We start from the raw sequence: 20,079 nt of genomic DNA on the forward strand, positions 1-20,079 counted from the left end.
TTGGGGTTTGGGGAGCTGCCTGGGCTCAGACAGGGAATAACCAGATACCTGGTTATGAAGCTCGGTGGACTTTTCATTGTAAAGCACGGCAGACCCCAAGGTGAGCGATCCCCTTCTCTAAAGCGTAATTATTCCTGACAGCGAAGCAGATATCCCCATCGACGTCGAGACGGTGACGCCCACGCCCGTGCCGCTCTATGACAACCAGAAGGCGCGCAGCGTGATGAACGAGTGTGAGCGCCACGTGATGTTCGCTCGCACGGATGCTGACGCCCCTCCGCCGCCGGACGACTGGGAGGAACACATCAACAGGTAGCGCGGGGGTAGCAGAGAAAAGAAATTCAGGCGCTAAGCAGCCGCCCGTCGCGTGGTGTGGGGTGGTTTTTTAGTGCGACTCGATACGCGGTGATGTTCCTAAACTGAATAATGCTCAAAGAAAATGAATTCTCGTGTCTGAATTCCTCGTGTGCCTGCTGTGAAAGCTGTCGGATTTAATGGTAGAGGCTGGCCCCGCTGTTGAACCTCTCCCCCACGCTTCATGTGAAGCTGCCTCCTCTGTTTGGAGGAGGTTGGGACAGTGAGTTGGTAGATTACACATAGATCCTCAGCTCAGCCATATTCCGATGTCAAAAATTAAAAGTGAGGATCTGTATAAATTAAAAACCCTCCCTGGAACTGCAGCTGAGCCAGTTCATGGTCTTGACGTTATGAGGAATGTTGGTTTGTTTGGTGGTTTTTTTTTTCCTGGGCAGTTTGTTTGAGAAACGTGGTGATAACCGATGCTAAAAGGAGCGATTAGTTTGCTCTCATTTATTGCTTCTGCTGTTACTCTTGCCTTTCTGATGCTTACACGTTCACCGACACACCCTGGTGACATTTAAAACCTGGTGTTTTTTATTGAGCCATCCTATAACTTAAATCCTCACTAGCGAAACTCACTTTGTCCATAGCTGTAAATCGGTTCCTGAGGCTGCGATCGCAGCCGATGCCCGGCTGTGCGGTCGACCGCCTTGGGAACGGGCGGCAGCTTGCAGGACCTGGAGGTCTGTGTAACAGTGACCTGCGTTTCCTCTCCGGTTTTCTCAACCGACCGCCTTGGGAACAGGCGACAGCTTGCAGGACCTGGAGGTCTGACCTGCGTTTCCTCTCCGGTTTTCTCAACAGGACGGGTTGGACGATGGCCCAGAACAAGCTATTTAATAAGATTCACAAGGCGCTGCAGTCTGACAGGCTGGCTCGCTTGGCTAACGAAGGGGTAAGGTCTTCTACTCCCTGTTTCGCTTTCCAGCAGAGTCGCTGCCAGTGTGTGTTTTTATCAGTCCTTCCTAGCAAAGCCCGACTGAGTCAAGATGAAAGTCTTGGCCTTTGGGTTGTGTAGTCTTAAGAAACAGGCAGCTCTGGGCTTCCTTTGAGGCATGATTTTGTCCTCGCTGTGAGGATGTTGGTCTTTGCTTGCTGCCAGAGGACTTTGGGCTGCCCAAGCCGATACTTTCCTGTGGCTTGGGATGCACGTGGCACGCTTGATTTTTCCCGTAACTGTGTTTCTTTTTAATGTCCTGGTTTTTAGGCTTGCAACGAGCCAGTCCTGAGGAGGATAGCGGTGGACAAATGTGCTCGGAGGGTCCGCCAAGCTCTGGCTAGTGTGAACTGGGACACCAAACTGATCCAGTGGCTTCACACGACGTTAGTGGAAACCCTCAGTTTGCCAGTGCTGGCTGCTTACTTGGATGCTCTGCAAACGCTTAAAGGAAAGGTGATAAAAGCAGTGCAAGACTTTGCTATCGCTTATAATGTTCTCCCTTTCTAAAGCTCGTTAAAGGAAGCCGATGGAGTTGTTATCCTTTTTCTGCGGAGTGGCTGTGTGCGTTTTCTCAGTCCTTTCTGGCCTCTGGTTTCAGATCCCCACCCTGATCGACAGGATGCTGCTCTCCTCTACCGCCAAGACGGGGGCGGCGGGTGCCGAGGCTCTGTCTCTGCTGCTGAAGAGACCTTGGGACCCAGCAGTGGGTGTCTTGTCGCATAATAAACCAGTGAGTGCCTTTTGGGGCTTGCAGGGAGCGAGAGGTTGGTCTCCCATCGGCTTTGTTCTTCCCATCCTTCTGCTGTCGTCTTCCTTCCACCTCTGTCTTGCTTCCTGGGCTCTTTGTCCTCCTGCTTTAGACTTGCTCGATGAGGGGGACTCCTGTTGGACCCATTCCCGCCCCCCGTACTATCCTGAGGTAGCTTTGGCTGGGGAAAATGTGATCCATTAACGAGCTGTGCAAGATCCCTCCTGCTTCGTTGTGCAGGCCGGGCTGGGCAGCGAGGTCTCGGGCAGGGAAGTTGCTTTCCCTTACACGTCTCTCGTTGAACTTTGTAGAGCAAATTGCCTGGTTCCCCCCTCATCCTGATTGCTTCCTCTGGACCCTCCAACTCCATGTTCCCCACTTCTCGGCGGCACCGATTCTGGCAGTCGCAGCTTTCCTGCTTGGGAAAGGTTCGTATGGTTGGTTTTGAAAGGAGGGAAGTTCAAACTAGCAGCTGTGCTAGACTGCAGCGGCTGAGCTTGTTTTTATAAGCCTTCAGTGCACCAAAACACTTGGTTCTGCCGAAAGCGGAGGCTGGCATCTGCCACCTGCAGCGTTTACCGTTTGAGACACTGCACAGGGGATGAAGCTGCCCAAATCCGATGCATTTGGGGTCTCTCGCTGACCAAAGTCACCCATCATCCAGCAGTTTAGATTTAGTTTAGTTATCCTTACTGTTACTGAGGATTGATGAGTCTTCCGGTAGGAAGGGGTTGGAGGAGAGAGACTACAGGTCACCTTAGTCCTCTGCCTGGATACAGAGCTGCCCACACGCCTCCTAATGTGGCAGATATACTGGGTGTATAGGAGCGAGGAGAGTAGCAGAGGTTGTCTCTGTGGGGAATTCTCCATTTCCTCCGTTTTTAGTAGCTAGAAGCGAATCCCGGGGGAAAGAGGGAGAGAGAAAGCACAAGCTCATGCGTAAACCGGGTTCCAGTCCGTGCTAATTGTTGTCAGTACCTGTTGTCCCCAGTAATGCCTTCGTTATTTATCGATCTTTCCTTTCAAACCGCAGGTCATTCCCATCGCCACCCACCTGTTGAACAACGGCAGCGGGGTGGGAGTGTTGCAGTGTCTCGAACACATGATCGGGGCGGTGAGGGGCAAAGTGGCGGAGGTAAGTAAGAGCGACGGAGCCCGTTGGGGAGCCTTTGCTGCTCCCTTCAAACTATTCGCCTTGCCTTTAGGTGCTGTGCCACCCCAGTGCATTGTCCCGTTGTCTGTCCCTCTTCTCCATCCATGTCTGTTTTGTTTTATTTCTTTCTCCCGTAGATTCACAACCACTTCTCCCACAAGCCGATCATCCTGATCGGGTGGAACACGGGTGCCTTGGTGGCCTGTCACGTAAGTACCCGATTCCTTTGCATCCTCTCAGAGCCCACTTGACAGCTTCAGTTCAGAGTTAAATTTGAATTACTGTTGCGTTTAAGGCGCTGCCGGGGGTTCTTCCCATCCCTTTTCTCTTTCCAAGGCCTGGCTTTGAGACGGACATCCTTTCTGGTCGTGGGGGCATAAGCAATTTGAGTCATTCAATGTTTTTTCCCCGCTCTTTTAATCAACAAAGCAAGGTCTAAATACGGAAGATATTTCTGTGCCCGGCAGGAGCCTGGCAAAGCAGCCTTCGCACCCTCGATGCGCTTGACTGTTAGGATGCTGATTGTTGCTTTTTCTACCCAGGTTTCAGTGATGGAGTATGTCACTGCCGTTGTGTGCCTTGGATTCCCGCTGCTCACCGTTGATGGCCCCAGAGGGGTAAGGACCAAAGGGAGATGGAGCCATTTAAAGAACCGTACTTTTTTTTTTTTAATCTCCCTAGATTGTTTCATAGAATCGGGCTTGGAAGTCCAGTGATAATTGGAAGATTTTTTTGAGGAATGTCTGTGTGATTTTTATTTGGAGGAGGTGTGCCCAGCAGGTGGGACCGTTGCATTCGTAGTAGGATTTTTGATGCGATAGCAGGCGTGAGAGGTCCTGCGTTTGCTTGTCTCTGTGACATGTTCTTGCAGCTCCTTCCCTGGGGTCTTGTGTGCGGGTCGCTTGTTAACCGTGTCATTTGGCACCAGGGATGACGACTCGGGTTGATTTATGTGGAACCCCAGTTGCTCCTTTCTTAGCTGAGCAGCGCGTGTGACTGGGTTGGGAATGGTTACGGTTGTGCTAACGAAATGGCTGATTCTGAGGGTAGTGGAAATCTGTATAAAAGGCGTTTGCTGGAGCACGGTGCAGCTCTCGAGCAGAGTTTTCTTCCGGACTCGGTACGGCTGTGTAAATCCCATCGGGGGCTCGCCCCAGGAAGCTTCGCTGTTGGCGCTTCTTCAGCCTTACTCTGGGTTTGTGCGGCAAAAGCTTGGAAGGAGGAAAATGCAGTGAAATAGGGTTTCTGAGGGGGAGGGCATCAGCCTCAGCTGTTAATGAGTAACAGCACTGTGTACTCATTCAGCTTTTGAGTCAGTCTTTCTCACGAGATGTTTAAACGAACCGCACAATTCATACTTCTCTCCTTTCAGGACGCGGTTGGTATGTTCTGGGATTGCACGTGAAGCGCTGTCTGCCCCTGTGGCACGTGCCTTCCCTTTTTGGAAATCCTCATCTGATTCAGAACCGTGTTCAGCTCCGAAGACTCTGCGTCCTGAATCAGTCCTTCTGGATTACAGTTCCCCTTGCTCTTGCAGGATGTTGACGATCCCCTCCTGGAGATGAAGACCCCTGTCCTCTTTGTGATCGGTCAGAATTCCCTGCAGTGCAACATCGAAGCGATGGAAGATTTCCGGGAGAAAATACGAGCCGATAACAGCATGGTGGTGGTGGGAGGAGCAGATGACAATCTCAGGTAACGGTCTGCGAGATGGATACTCTCTTCCCAGGAACGCTGGGCAAGATCTGATGCGTACAAAAATAACCAACCCAAATTTGGTACTGAAACTTGATGGGAACTGCATAAAAATGCTCCGTCAAGGTCAGCTTTGTTATTCAAAACCTGGTACGTTGGATAGAGGGTTGGCTTTCTATGACAAATCTGCATCGTTTCTCCCAGTGGTAAGTTAAAGATTCAGGGTACAGTGTGGTATGACACCAGAGCAAGTATTTCCTTTTTCACGCCGCCCCTGGCTCTGGAATAGGTAGCTTTTGGAGGCTGTGCACAGAACTGGGGTAAGGGAGGCTGTAAGAGCCTTGCGGGAAGCAAGAAGCTCTTAAGGTTTCTGTAAACTTTGGAGCTTGTTCTCCTGTCACCCTTGTGCGTGTTTAGAATAACTGCACCAAAAACCTGAGCAAGTCGTGTGTGAGAATAGGGTTGGCCTGATGCTAGAGCTGGACCTGGCAGCGCAGACGAGGTTTTGGAGCATCGTATAAGTCAGAAATCTATAGTAGGGATAATCGGTAAAGGAGAGGAAAGAAAGAAACGTAAAACTCCGATACTGGGTCTGAAGACAGAGCTCTGAAGGGAAGGAAACATCGTACTTGCTTTGCGAAATGCTTTGGGGTGCTGGGCCTTTTTCCTCAGTCACCGAAGTTTGTCTCGGCGCTTCTGAGGGATGAATCTCATCTTTCCAGTAGACGGTGCTCTTGAGTTGAGAGCTGACGTTGCTGGCTCTTGCCTTACTCTTGTGTCTAACTGGGTGAGGGAGCGAGCTTGCTGTCGCTTGAATCTTACTCTCCGGTGAAGAACGATGTTGCTAGTGTGAAAGCGGAAAACCAAACGTGGGTTGACTTCCGTCTGTTTTTTTTAATAGGATAAGCAAAGCCAAAAAGAAGTCGGAAGGCCTGACCCAGAGTATGGTGGACAGGTGCATCCAGGTAACCACCGCAACCTTCCTTTTACACTTCATATCTATCAAAAAAACCCTGTGCTGAAATGTCTCGGTGACCACAAGTTACAACCTTACTCCCAGGATTGGTTGGACGAAGGTAATCTATCTCCTGAGTGGGATTTTGAAGTGGCTGTCTCCGTTCAGGAGGAGAGACGTGAGCGTCCTGGTAGCGCACCTTAAACAAAGAGCAGTTTTCTGAGTCTTCGGGTACCTCTGCCTGGGGAAGCAAGCAGTACTTTGGGGAGCGTTGGAGAAACCATCGTGTTTCTCTCCCGTGTGTCAGAAATCAGAGGAGTGTGAGCTTTAATGAGAAAGCCACGGTCTACCTGTAAGGTTTTACGGTTTCTTTTTGCGGGATATTAAACCTAGAGAACCTTATCCGTTTGTCCCTTTGGGAATCTTTTGTTCTTTTTTTTGTTCAAGCTGTGAAGATCAGTTGTTTAGAGACCTGCACACCACTTAGTCTAATTATTTGTTTCATCCTTCCTAGGATGAAATAGCTGACTTCTTGACCGGAGTCCTCACCCGAGCGGAGAGCCACTCGGGCTCTGATCCCCGTGACCTGGATGCTGAGAAGAAGAAGAAGCCGCGCGACTCGACCAGGAGGGATCTGTCGTTTGACTTGCCGGAAAGAACCAGCAGGCCCGCCTCGCCGGCAGCCAAAGTGCCCGCCTCACCTTCGGGCTCGGAGGTGGGGGCTTTCTCTGGGATACTTTGAGCTGGGGAAGGCTGAGGTTGCGTAAAGAGATGCTTTTGTACCGCTGAAATATGCGGCGAGAGACGTGGTTAGTGTTGGAAGAGGGAGGTGAGAGGATACGGAGGGACTGATGGCTGGCGGTGGGGCAAACGAACCTTCAGAAATAGATCTGCTCCAGCAAAAGGATGCACGTTCTTGCCTGCGTGCTGCTACGCTCAGGGTTACGACTGCCTCTTAGGGAAATGTGGGGGTAAGAGGTGTACCTTCTCTTTGAGCAGGACTTATCCAGCGTCTCCAGCAGCCCCACTTCAAGCCCCAAGACTAAAATGGCTGCCGTGTCCTCCATCCAGAAGCCCAGCCAGATCGGCACCACGCAGCTGCTGAAGAGGCAGGTGCAGAGGACAGACACTGTCCTGACGCACAAGCAGGCACAAGGTAATGCCCTGCAGCTTTCCCACCCTCTGCCCTCTTAGCTTCTGGATTTTTGGTCTTTATCTGTCCTGACGCGTGTAGGTTTTTGTCTTCTGAGTCCTGTCTTGAATTCCAAGCTCCCCGTGGCAGCTTTCTCTACAGCTCGGTCCCCCGTCACTGTCATCCGAAGGCAGCAGCCTGTGGAGGGTTGAAATTAAGTTGGAAATGGTGTTGTTGCAGCTTGCGGAGCCTTGCTGCTGTTCAGAGCGGGAAGGATTTTCACTTGCTCTGGCTGACCAAACCGCCACGTAGCTGTACTCTTAATTCTTTTTCGAGTGTGAGCCCCTTGACTGGTGTCTCATATCCTTGAAGGCTGCTTGGGAGGGAGACTAAAGGTGCTCGGGAGATGGTTGAGGCTATTGAATTGTGACCGAAACAGTGGGGTTTGGGTAATTACAGAGTCATCCTGCATCAAATGGCAGTGGAAAACCTGCTCTGAATAAGAAACCAGCTTGAGCTGTGGGGTTTTTTTGTCCTGTTAGGTGCTGATTAAAAACCTTACGGTGCAGCTTCAGTCTGATTGTCAACGCTGTGAATGTAGGTAATGGTTTTGTTGATGATGATCCCTTCTGGCAGATATCAGCGGCACCTGGGGAATAGTTCTCCATCCTCCCTTCTCTCCTTATTTCTTTGCTCAAGACAGATCTGAGCAGGCTTATTGTTGTCTCCTGCAACAGCGTGACCCTCCACATTCTCTAAAGTCTTTCTCTAACTCAGGCGTAGGCTCCAGGGGGAAGTTGAAGCTTGGATCTCCCTTAATTTCTCAGACCATGGCCTAAAGAAATCTATTCCTTTGTTGTTGTAGTTGAGGGAGGCAGTTTCTAGGTAGCACGCGGGAGGCAGGAGGAGGGTCGGTGGAGTGGGGTGTGTCGTGGCCGCCTTGTTTTGTCAGGAGCGCTGCTGCAGCGTGGCTTCTGGCCTGCGTTTCGTGGCCGTAGCTGTTCAGGGATGCGCTGGCTGACGGTCTCCCAGCTGCTCTCAGCTTCTCGGCGCAACTGCTCGGTCAAGCTAGCCGTGCCTCTCGCAGCCAAGCCTGCTCTCGTTCCCTGGGTGCCGGACCTTTTCCCGATGGCTGTGGGGCTGGAGAGGGCTCATGCTTTTGAGGTGTGCTCTCTCTGAAAGCTGGGATGATGCCCTTTCTAGTGTCGGATGTGCTACGCTGCCGTCCGGAGAGGAGATCGGTGTGTCTCCCGTTGTACCCTGTGGCTGGATGAGTCATGTCCGGAGCTCTCTGCCTGCCTGCCTGCTCCGAGGTCTCTGTCTGTGGGTCGCAGTGGTGTCCCTGGAGTTCCCTGTCCCCCTCCAGAGCCGGGCTGTGATACTGTAATTCTCTCTGATTCATTTCAGCTCAGTTCGCTGCTTTTCTGAAACAAAACATGCTGGTGAGGAAAGCTCTTCCTCCTGGCACCTCTTCATGTCTCTTTGGTGAGTATCTCCTCACTTCTCGCTGTCTCTCTCTCTGTCTCCCTCCTTCTCTCTGTCTCTGCTACCTTCTTTCATCGTCTTCCTCTTCCCTTGCATTGGTTTGGGGATGTGGCCCAACATGTCCCCTTGTCCCCCTGCTTTTTGCTTTCTCGTTGCTGTATTTGAAGCTAAAGCAAATGGCTACCTGAGAGCATTAACTTTTCCTGAGCTCTTCCCCTTTCCCTGCTCCGGTGGGTAAATACTGCTCTTCGAGCCGTGTAGTCTGGCAGCCAGTTTGCTCTGATGGACTAAAACTTTGTGGATGATGCGGTGACTTTTTTGTGATCGCGAGTTTAACCCTTTCCTGTGCTGGGGCTGAGAAGGGGATGTGGACACCAGCCCGAGAGACTCTGTGGGTTGGCAGAGCGTCCCAAACACGTGGAGCAGCGAAGGGGCTGTCCGCGGGAGCAGAAACGAGGGACTGCCAAGTGTCTTGGAAGGGGCAGATGCAGACACGGGGAGCGGCGTTTCTTCGCCAGAGAGAGTTAGAGAAGAGCAGAGACGTCAGGGAGAGGGATGGCTTTGGGAAGACGGTGATGTGGTGGGAGAGGGATGCTGTCTGGACCAGGAGACATGCGGAGGTGAGCAGTCTTTAGTCCTGTGGTGTCTCATGTCGGGTGCTGGCACATGCAGAGAGGTGGACCTCAGTGTGTGCGGTGCTCTGAGGGTTAGGGATCGAGGGGCGAGATCCACAGCGTATCTAAAGATGCGTTTTGATGTCTCGAATGGCAGTGACTGTGTGGATCTGGGATTAGGAGAGGATGAAATCCAAGGCTTTGGGAGGCTGCGGTGTCATCACGTGAGCTGTCAGTGTCAGTTCTCCATTCGGGTGACGCCAGGGTGCTGAGAGCGTTGACGTGGGTGAGAACTGCCTCTCTGCAACACCCCAAGTGCCGGTGCTTTTAATTCGACGAGCCAAGCGCTGGGTGCAGAGGAGCTGGTGGTACTTTGGCATGCTGTGTAGAGACTCCTAAGATACAGGCTCCCTGCTTGCCCTGAACACATAGGAGATACAGTCCAAACTGCACGTATACAACCGTGGTAACAAGCTCCTGAGGCAAGTATTGGCCCGAGCTGATTGTTTTAAAGGTTTCTTTCTCCCTTGAGCCTTGTTTAAAGGTTTCTTTCTCCCTTGAGCCTTGTGTTAAATTCTCCCTTGAGCCTTGTTTAAAGGTTTCTTTCTCCCTTGAGCCTTGTTTCTTGTTTTCCCCTGTGTGATGAAGTTAGCCTGGGAGCGCACGTGGAGCCCTGCACTTATCTGGAGTCCTCCCACCCAGCGTCTGCTGGGAAGAGAAACTGCAGTGGATGTTACCCCGCTGGTGGGGAGATGTGGAGAGGCTGGCACCAGCCTGGCCTGCCTTTTGATAAGATCAAAAGCCGATTAAGATCTCAGGGCTCGTTACTGTGTTGGCTTGGCTGCTTGAGCCGCGAGGTAGGAAGCCGGGGCGCGTACGTTGGGAGCATTTGCTGTTATTTTGGGAGCGGGGTGCTCCTGCCGAACACGCAGCCAGCCCCCTTCGCGGCAGGGGTCTGCGTGCCCCTGCACGAGCAGAAGCAGCCTCCGCTCTCGCGTGGTGGGGACACAGAGGGACGTTGGGTCACTGCTCGGCGATGCTTTGAGGGGCACCTAATGCCACTGCCTGTGCATGTGCCGTTGCACTGTTCTGCTTGGCTGGTGGCACTTGGTGGGGGGGGCTTTGGTGCCTGCGGTCTGTGCACGCCTGATGAGGTCTCTCTGGACGGTGATTTGGACGATGCATGTTTGCAGGTGGGCGGGAGGCACGGGAGCGTTGCGTGAGCGTCACGAGTTAACACGCTCGAGCCACAAGTCCGGCCATCGATAGCAGCACAGCAAGCTTGGCGCTTGTCTTGGGGACCAGAGCGGCCCCAAAACGCTTGGAGTCACCTGACATTTAGGGATTTGGCTTGTCCTACACCCACAGTTCAGAGGTATGCAGGTGGTGTGATACGCAGGGAACGTACACATACATGTACACATGCACATCTATATCAATTTTATATAATATATCCATATCTAGATATATATATAAATAAAAAGGTATGTACATCTTGGCCTCTAGGCTGTCGAATACACGGCTTAGATGCCCAGGACCATCTGTAAAGAGGGAGTTAGCTGGCTCAGCAGTGGTCTGCAGAAGCTCTCGATGGAGGGGGCTCTCCGTAGCTTTGAGCCGAAGGCCTTTCCCCCTTGCCACAGATCGCGGCAGCGCTCAGGCGTGGTGGCGGCTGCGTTTTCTGAGCGCTGCCAGGCTGCGAACGCCACGGCGGGAGGCAGATCTGCGCCCTCGTTTCGACCCAGTCCACCAGCGTTTCAGGCTGGGGCCGAACGATCGTACGCCAGCGGTGGGAAACCTGCGGAGAACGGATGGGCAGGATGTGGCAGCTCGTGACCCTGTTTTGTTCCTGGGCTGCCCAGAGGCGCTTGTCGTGGGTCCTCTCTGCTTTTTCGGATAGCCCTGACCCCGGCAAGCTTGTGCTTTAGGCAGGACGAAACGGACGTGACGGGTCAAGGACATGGCAGCAAAACGAGCCGTTGGTGCGGAAGGGAAATCTCAGCTCGCGGCTTTTCTCCCCTAGTACCGAGCAGCGTAGGGTATGTGGGGGCTTGGCTTTGCTGCAGCACCTTTTGTGCTCGCGGCTGCTTCGCTTAGTGCCTCTAAGAAACCTGTACGCTTCAGCCCAGCTCCCGGAGGGCTGGTTACGAGCACTGGAAGGGATGTGCCGAACAACAGGCGTACAAATACCTTTGCTGGTGTGTCGGAGGAGGAGGCGGGCTGAGCTCTAATCCCAGCGTTGGCACCAGCTCTGCAACTCTCTGCGCCCTCGTCCCTTCACCTGGAAATTAGGGTTGTTGGAGGGGCCTGATGCCGGGATTGATTATGCCGCGCTTTGAAATGAAAAGCGTTTATGTGGAGATGTGTTATCGCTGTAGGCATCCATTTCTCTTTGCTGCAGAGGCAAGACAGACTTTATACGCTGTCCTGCCTTAGCCTGTGAGTAGCTTAAGCTAAGTCCTGGCCCTAAGACAGCAGCTTAGGGCACGCAGAAGTCAGCGTAGGTGGTGAAAAGGAGAAGCGTGGGTTCCTGGTGCATGGGAGATGGGTAAAGCTGGCATGGAGGGAGCTGTGGAAGTGTGCATGGGCATGCGTCCCTTCTCCACACCTTGGTGCGCACAGTGGAGCAGCACTGACCTCGAGGGATCGGCCATCAGTTTTCAAAAAGCTACTTCTGTGTCCCCTAGTTCCAGTCTCCTCAGAGCACTCGGAAGGGGCTGAGAAAGATGATGTGCGTATGCAGCTGAAGAGGCATCAGACCCCCAGCCCGACCCAGTGCACCAAATCCTCCAAACGAGCCAAAATCAAGGTGACCATTGTCTCTCACGGAGATGCTGCTGGCGTGGGGAACGGAGCACCCCTCACCACCCAGGCAGAAAGTGAGTTGCGATTGCATAGCTGCTTTTTAACCGGAGAGCGGGGTCGCGGCTGTGCCCAGACCCGCTCCTCTGGGGCACGGCGTGGGGAGGGGAGGGGAGCTGTGATTTTTGCTACTTCTGGAGGAGTTAGCTGCAGAAAACAGACGGAGGCTCAAGGTGTGAGTGACTTGGGGACAGTTGGGGAAGTGTGGGGCTGACAGCACGTAGGAGCTTGGCAGGAGCCTCTGTTTTCCATAGCAGTTGGGACTGCATGCTCCAGCGCAACGCTCGACCGCAGCCTTGTGAGCTGCGAGGCGAATTTTACGCCTTCCTCTAAGGCATCGAGGCCGCTGCTGGAAGCAGGATGCCGGTCCTGGCGGACCCCTTGCTCCAAGTAGGTCGCGCGTGTCTCTGGTTCTGCTGCCCGCTCCTGCACGAAGCTCTCGCCTGGAACGCGCTCCTGCTTTAGGGACGACGGCGATGTTCCTCCCTCTGGAAGACCTTCGTGCATTCAGGCTTTATGAATCAGCTGAGTGCTCCGCTCTGCTGTTCCCCTTCGGGCCTGAAGTCTGGCACAATACGCGCTTGATACACGTATAAATAAACTCCAGCTCCTCTCCTGCCTCTGCGGCTGGGAAAAGCCACTGTGACGAGCGTTGCAGAGGTCCCTGCAGTCCAAGAAGAGGCGATGTGCTCGGTCTTCTTCCCCTTGAGCCTTTGCAAGGAGGCCAGAAGCTTTGGCTACTGTCACCCTTGTACCTGAAGGACGTTGCCTTGTCGCTGCCCACGCTGGCGTATACGACTTCCTCATGTCAGAGTGCAGAGCCCCAGATACGTAAAGCAGTCGCTTGTTCTTAGCGTTCGCTCGATGCAGTGCAGGACTGAAAGGCCAGCGTCTCCACTCTGATAGGAAATCAGAGGTTTTCAAAGCTGAGAAATAATTCTGCTCCTTTGGAAGCATCTCTTGGTTAATTTAACAGTTGTTTTGAACTGTGAAAATGAACTAAGAAATACACATCCTTTTTTTAAGGTTACAGTTTATCTTCTGGCAGCTTTGAAAAATCTCTGGTTTCCGGAATCTTTTTTTTTTAATTTTCCAAACTTTACTTCTTTTCACAGAAAGGAAATGAATTGCAGAAGTAAACATGAACCAAAACAAGAATTCCCTCTTACCGTGTGTGAGCAGGAGGAATGCGCAAGACAAACGCAGTTGTATCCCAGAACGGCGCAATAAACAAATATTGTGACTCGTCGCATCCCTGTGTATTTTGTAAAGTGTCTCTAAAGAATGCTTACAAAATCGATCGCTAGCGACCAGCCAGATCCAAATTAGTCGGTTGAGGCGGTGGACCTGTGCCGTGATGGACTAGGAGGAGGGGATTAGTGGAGAGAACGTTTAGGAGAGAGATTTGCATTTGGTGGTGAGGGCCTGAGATTTCACTGCTTACAGATTTGGAAGCCGATTCCTTCCATCCCGTCAGTCGTAACGCTTCCACAACGGCAGCTTTCCGGTTTTTATTCTCAGCTCTGCTCTGTTTGATACACCCGATCTCCCGTAGCGCGGTGGCTGGAGCGTGTGTTTATGGCTGCAGCGGAGGTTTCCTTGAGAAGATGCTTTGTGAGCAGGATGAGCCCGTGGCCTGCAGCGCTGTGTCTGCGGGGAGTTGTGTGAGAAAGGGGGAATCCCTAAAGGCTCGTGGAGGGGAGAGAGTGAGGTTTCTTCTCTTTCTTTTGCAGTTGTCGCTGGAAAGCCGGTCCCCATGGCTGTCGGCCAGTCTGTGTCGGGCGCAAAGGAGCTGTCAGGACTGCTCACCACCCCCAAGTGAGTGCGACTTTGTTTTTTAGAAGCTGTGGGTCTTTTTGACAGGCTGCTGATGGGAAGCACGGCGACAGGGCAATTTCTGCTTGTGGAGCTTTCTGGTATCTTGCTTATGACTGGAATTTTCTGAAGTGCAGGAGACTCTCAGGCTCCTGAAAACTATTTGTCAGCCGGCAGTCGAGTCCGAGAATGGCAGAAATGGGCAGAAGTAGAAGGTATTGTGGTTGTTGGGCTATATTTCTATATGGTTTCCCAAACCCGAGTTTGCTTATCTCTGTCTTTTGAATGACTGTGGTGTCTTTGCCAGAAATTCAGCGTTGTCTTCAATCCTTCCCTTCATTCCCTCTGACAATCAAGCATTTTTTTTCCAAAGAGAGGGGAAAGAAGCCTCAGTATTGGTTCACGAAGTTGATTAACTGGCCGTAGGGATTTCTTTTGGGGAATGAATCTGACGTTGACCTCTCACATCACTTTTTTTCCTTTTGATTCAAACCAAGCTTTGGAGAACCAGACTCTGACTGATCGGGGAGGGGAGAGGAAGAAGAGCTGTTCTCAAATAGAAAGTCGGTTTTAAATGGGAAATGTGTCACTGCAAGGTAGATTGCTTTTGTGTAGGGTGACGGTTGGACTCGATAATCTTAGAGGTCTTTTCCAACCTTAATGATTCTCTGACAGAGCCCTTGCAGCACCTAGGTAGGCACACACATATAACAAGCTCACTTCCAATTACATATAACAAGCTCACTTCCAATTTGGAAATACATGGATTTTGCCTTAGGTGCTCCTTGTTCTAGCTGCCGCAGTGGACACAGGGAAGCTTCTCTCGCTTTGGGTTTTTGTAGCTCGTCAACTCCCTGCCTTACGCTTCCAGGAGTCCCGCTGGGTTGCGTTAGGCCAGTGACAGCTCGCTGTCAAAGCCATCTTCGCCTCGCCCTGTGCAGTTTATCGTTAACTGGAGTCTTTCTCTTCTGCTCGCTTTGTAGGCTGAGTTCGGCAGCAGAAACCTCTTCCACGAGTCCTGCTCCGTCTGCTGTGATCCCCAGCAGCACGGCGCCCAGCGCGTTCCATGCCCTGCAGAGCAGGCTGGTGGCCAGCAGCGCCCACTGCATGCAGGCCCAGCCAGCCAGTACCCTCCAAGGTACCTGCCTCTCTCCATGTCTCTCTTGTGAATATAAAAGGTAAACCAGGTTCAAAACCATTCGGTGGATCCCCTTTCTTGCATTCCCTGGTTGCTCTGGGTTTGGCTGAGGCAGCTTTTGTAGTGCTTTGCTATTGCAGAGCCTGCAGAGATCCAGTGGGATGCTATAGAGCGAGGCTGAAGGCGCAGTAGGTGACCTGTTACTTGTGTCGTTGGTAAGAATTGATGCCTTGAGATACCAAACCCGACCTCCTCTTGCCTCCCGGGTTTTACAGCTAACCTCGTTCGTAGCTGCAGCAATGAAATGTGTTGGACTGTGTGCTAGTAGGATCCCCGCCGACCTCGAGGCAGGCTGCTTGGGACGCTGCCCTTTAAAGAACAGTTTTGCAGACGCCCGCCGTATGACAGACCTGGAATTGCATGCTGGTGAATTCTTCAAGCCTGATTTTCTTTATCCTTTACTTTTTTAGGAGCAGCATCTGCCAGCAGCCTGCTGCAAGGGCTGAGCTTCAGCCTGCAGGACATCGGGACCAAGTCATCAGCCCTTCCTGCCAGCGTGGCTGCTGCTGGGCCACCTGTGCAGGTATGCAGCCTGCAAACGTCAGAGATCCCTCTCTGGAGGGAAGCTGTACGGAGGATAAAGCGGTAGGAGTCAGAGGGAACTTAGGCAGGCCACGTTTCTTCCAGAACCAGAAGAGGTGAGGGATGGTAGGTGTGAACTGCAGCTGAAATGATGCATCCAAGCCTTGGTGGTGTGCCGGGGGCTAAGGGTTCCCGTACGTGGCGTGAGATCTAGGAAACAGAGCGGTGGGAAGTTGTTTCTAGGCGGCCACCTAGAGAATGCTGAGGAGTTGGAGAATGGACTGGGGGGATCAGCGGTCTTTCTCCTTCTTGTTCTTCTGGGAAAACGCACGCCTGTGACCTCTTGGGCGAGCTCCCCATCCCTGCAGTTTGAGGCAACCTCTTTCAGAACGGGTGGCTTCGTTAGAAGTGGAGCCACAGTTTCTCCCAGTCATGCTTTCAGGTTGAAATGAGTATGTGCAGACTGGAAGGGACAAGTTTACTTGCCTTTAGACCTGCCTGTGGCCACCAGACTGAAGTGTGGAAACTCTGACCTCTAAAGACCTCTAGCTTCTGCGTGAGGGAGAGGCCGTGCTATCCCGGCATCCCCTTTCCTTCCAGGTACTCAGTGCTTCTGCTTCTCCTTCCAGACCTCAGCTGTGAAGACGCCCGCGCCTATCCAGAACCTGAGTGCCATAACCACGGGCACCGGCACAATTGTCCGCACCATCCCGGTTGCCACCTCTTTGTCTCTGGGAGCCTCAGCGAGTGGGAAGCCCACGGCCATTCACCAGCTGCTGACAAATGGGGGACTGGCAAAGCTGGCCAGCAGTCTCCCTGGCTTGGCTCAGATCTCCAACCAGGCAGCAGGTGAGGGAGAAGGGGGGGACAGGCGTGCGATGCAGGCGCTTGGAGCGCCCCATCACCCTGAGACCAGCATTTCCAAAGCTTATTTTGCCTTTGAGCCGTAGCTACGGACAGCTGCCTGTGCTAGCAATTTCTGAGCAGCTGCCTCTAATAGAAAGAGGCTTCTGATGTGGCCCCTGGTTGGTGAACGTGACCTCCGCAGTCCCCATCTCTCAGGGACGTCTCGCTCACGTGTTTTCTAGGCTTGAAGGCCCCAACGACCATTACTGTGACGCTGCGTGGGCAGCCCAGCCGCGTGACCACGCTTAGCCAGGCTGCGATGGGGACTGTCCAGCCCCAGCTCGAGGAGCAGCCGATGCAGACGCAGGCACCTCAGGTAATTTTTGGCATCTTCTCTGTAGAGAAAGTGCCCGCTGCTGCTCTTCTGAGCTTTTTCTGACCATCGTAGTCAAGAGCAGATACAGCTGTCGTGGGGAAAGTGTTCTTGGTCACAACTCTTGGGTGTGATGAGCTTTGTCGCTTTGCTGAGGCCGCGCAGAAAGGGGCCTCGCCAGGCGGTGGTTAAGGAGACCCAGTTCATCTTCGTGTCCCTTAGTGGCAGCGTCGATTGTGCTCGATACCACGCTAGTACCGCACCGAGGGAATCTCCAGCTAGACTTCGAAAGCTGACATCAGCATGGAAATTGTTACTGAAGCTCCAGGCTTTCTTGGCAGTAACAGGTTTTGGTGGGAGGAGGAAAGCTGCTTGTAGAGTGTTCAGGCAGGAGAGTGGGTTGGCTGTGCTGTCTGGAGCCGTATTCCCCTTGAAAATGCTGCTTTTGACTATTAGATGCCCTGATGTGAGGCTGGGCCCTGTGGGTGTTGGGGATACTGTACTCTTTCCTTCTGCAGGTCCCCAGCTCCTGCTCTTTCTCACTGCCGTGCTCTTGAAACCAATATATGAAGTGCTGAGCGTGTGCTCCAAGGTTGTATCTGTTCGACACCGATCTCCTTTTGGAGGTGGATCACTGGGTAGGAAAAGCTCTTACTATTTGGACTCTCGGCGCGTGCCAGGTACTGTCTCAGGGATCCTGGCTGCCTTCCTGCTTCCTAGGTTAAGTCTTGGCGCGGTTGAGTCGAAAGCACAGGATGCCAAGTCGGAGAGGGGTTTTTTGTTGTTGTGAACGTAGCGGTCTTGGGTGCTGTAACGTGGACCTCTCAACCCCAAATCCTGGAGGTAGCAAAAGGGGTAAATTTCCTGCAGATGTATCCTCGGGCTCCGTCTTAAACCACTGTCAATTTTGAGATGGATCCATAAATGTGAGGGTGGAAAGGTTGGCTCTGACTCCCTGCACCGGCCGGTTGGTCAGCGGTGGCTGTGATGTGCCATCAGCGAGGTTGACCCGAGCTCAGATGGCTTCCCCGTGGTCCCAGCTCCCGTGCTGTACAACGCTCGGGTCTCTCCTGTAGGTACTTTCCTGGATGTGGGGATGGAGGAGAAAACGGGCAGCCCAGGCCTGGGGTCTGCCTTACGGGACTGAAGGAGGCATTGCAGGAAAAGGGCTGCTGGTTGCCTGACTATATACTGAGGGGTATAACTGACTGTCCAACACACGCTGACTGTAGTGATTTGAGGCAGGCATTTGCAGGGAGAAAGTAGTTCAAAGAACAAGTCAGCAAGCTCCCAGAACGATAAATGCTGCAGCTTGGGCAGTCGGACAAGTGTGGAGCGTCCAGTGTGGGGATCAAGCTCCAGTTCCCAACAGGGATTAACGAACTGGCACTGAAGGCTGAGGATGCCAAGATGACTCCAGATTGGCCGGGTTGGTTTGTTGTGGGGTTTTTTTCCCCTCCTACATGTGATTTTCCTACTTCTGATAGCACTAACGCGGGTCCCGGGCAGGTAAGCTGGTGTAGGAGAGGCAGAGCAATCTTCGCTTTGTAGATGAAGCTCTGTAGTTTTGGTCCCCGTTGCTGGGCTGGCTTGAGTTGCGGGCAGCATCGTGGAGGCAGGGAGCACGCTTCTACCCCTTGCTGCTGTCTGCAGAGGCTGTTTGGGGTTGCTTGAAGCCCTGAGATACATTTAGGGAGGTATTATCCTAAAGGTGAAGCCTTTGGATGGAAGTTGGGTAAGTATTAACAGCAGCAGCCATAAATCCTTAATTTGACCTGCGCTGCTCTAGAGCTGGCATTGCATCCACCGTGGCCGGTAGTTTCCACGCAGAGTCCTGGTTTACTGCTGGTTTAAAAGCTCAGATTTGGGAGCATCCACGTCCTTCCTCCCTTGACTTTTCTGTGTTTCTTTCGGTCACTTTGCTAGCGCGACAGAGCCTGCGAGCATTGGCAGAGCTGAGCTTAGAGCCGGCTAAGGTAGAGCTCAGAAACACAGAGCTAGTGACGCTCGTTGCACATCCCACCTAAGCAGCGGGTGAGTCGCCGTCGGAGGTCTGAAACTCCTCATCCATGTTGGAGGCCGGTTTTGTGCTCTTCAAAGGCTGCTTAAGAAACCATCGGAACTGGCGTGCTTTCCTTTACGTCCTTTGTTACCTTTGAGAGGCCCTAAATATCCAGCAGAACAGTGACTCCGCAGTGTAATGACACTTGGTACGGATGAACTCCAGGGTTAACGAGTTCACGTACGGGTTAACGTTTCAAGGCGGTGGCACTTGGAACTGGATATTGGATTGTACGCTGTGACTTTTACCTACGGTGCTGAGCTTGTGTGTTCAAGGTAGCGCTTAATTGTGTGGCCGGCTGCGAGAGTTGCTTCAAAAGCAAAATGAAAGCTGGCTTTTACAGGAAATGGAATGAGCTGTGTGTTTTTTGTAACTAATTATAGCCCTTGACATCAGCTCGTGTGTACCTTTAGCACATAGGATTACGTAATCTAGCAGGCCTTCCTGTAAAAGAGCAAATTTACAAAAGGCTTTGGGGGATAACGCCAAGGGCTTAAACTCTTCTGTTTTCAGCAGTAGCCAAAGCTGTTGTTGGTTGGGTTCCCTTTGAAATTCCAGCTGACGGCTCCGGCGTGCCTGTGCAGGAAGCGTGAAGCCCACGCATCGGCTGTGCGCTGTGATTTTTAAACTCTGGGGGCTGGGGCGATGCCGGTAGCAGCTGAGATGCAGTTTGAGTGGGTAACTTTTCCTTCCCCCGTGGGCATTAAACGGGAGGCGGAAGACTGAGGAATCTCCCTGGGGAGTTTGGTGCAAATGCTTTCTGTGAGTAGCAGAGTGAGAAGAAGCAAGAGCGTTTGGGTGGCTTTAAAGTGAAAATACAAGCAAGCTTCAGCTTCTCTTTTCAAGAAACTGCTCCACGGTGGCTTGAACGTGGCTTTTTGTATAGGTTCCCCCCTGCAGCATGGTTATGTCCTGAAAGTAGCTCCATAAAGTGTGGAGTGATGCTGGTGCTGGGTCACGCTCTTGTTTTCTGCTTAGTGGCACGAAGATTCACGCTGCGATGACCGGGGCTGCAAGCTGAGATCGTAGTTTGAGCTTTGGGCAAGGGTCTCTCCCAGATGGCACGAGGAGAGCTCTGACTCCAGCCCTTGCCGCTGTCCAGAGCCGGCTGCTGGTGGTGGATGCGCTGTAAGCAGGCAGTAAACACCTTTCTCTTCCTGAAGTCTGACCCTTTCCACTCCCAGGGGCAGAAATACTGATTATAGCTAACGGAGCACCGTTAAATTGCTGCACAAGGTATGGAAAAGCAGGCTGCGACCTGCATGAGCATCAGGTAGTGGGGGGGGGGGCCTCCTCCTTACACTCAGATGGTTTTTTTC

General features: G+C 52.6%; 1 protein-coding gene across 1 annotated transcript in view; it reads left to right on the top strand.

Moving 5' to 3' along the window:
- The first annotated feature begins 148 nt into the window (after positions 1-148).
- Positions 149-20,079, top strand: part of KANSL3 (KAT8 regulatory NSL complex subunit 3) — a 24,335-nt gene continuing 4,404 nt past the window's right edge. Inside the window, exons 1-19 of the mRNA XM_009284779.2 lie at positions 149-312; positions 1,165-1,255; positions 1,568-1,753; positions 1,899-2,030; positions 2,360-2,476; positions 3,082-3,183; positions 3,339-3,410; positions 3,744-3,818; positions 4,739-4,896; positions 5,798-5,861; positions 6,366-6,566; positions 6,851-7,007; positions 8,391-8,468; positions 11,770-11,961; positions 13,678-13,762; positions 14,743-14,897; positions 15,368-15,480; positions 16,109-16,328; positions 16,568-16,701. Of these exons, the coding sequence (XP_009283054.1) occupies positions 224-312; positions 1,165-1,255; positions 1,568-1,753; positions 1,899-2,030; positions 2,360-2,476; positions 3,082-3,183; positions 3,339-3,410; positions 3,744-3,818; positions 4,739-4,896; positions 5,798-5,861; positions 6,366-6,566; positions 6,851-7,007; positions 8,391-8,468; positions 11,770-11,961; positions 13,678-13,762; positions 14,743-14,897; positions 15,368-15,480; positions 16,109-16,328; positions 16,568-16,701 (2,421 nt within the window). The 5' untranslated portion in view covers positions 149-223. The remainder of the gene's footprint in view (positions 313-1,164; positions 1,256-1,567; positions 1,754-1,898; positions 2,031-2,359; positions 2,477-3,081; positions 3,184-3,338; positions 3,411-3,743; positions 3,819-4,738; positions 4,897-5,797; positions 5,862-6,365; positions 6,567-6,850; positions 7,008-8,390; positions 8,469-11,769; positions 11,962-13,677; positions 13,763-14,742; positions 14,898-15,367; positions 15,481-16,108; positions 16,329-16,567; positions 16,702-20,079) is intronic.

The sequence above is a fragment of the Aptenodytes forsteri genome, unplaced genomic scaffold, assembly GCF_000699145.1.
Source record: "Aptenodytes forsteri isolate BGI_AS27 unplaced genomic scaffold, ASM69914v1 Scaffold444, whole genome shotgun sequence".
In the NCBI taxonomy this organism is placed as follows: domain Eukaryota; kingdom Metazoa; phylum Chordata; class Aves; order Sphenisciformes; family Spheniscidae; genus Aptenodytes; species Aptenodytes forsteri.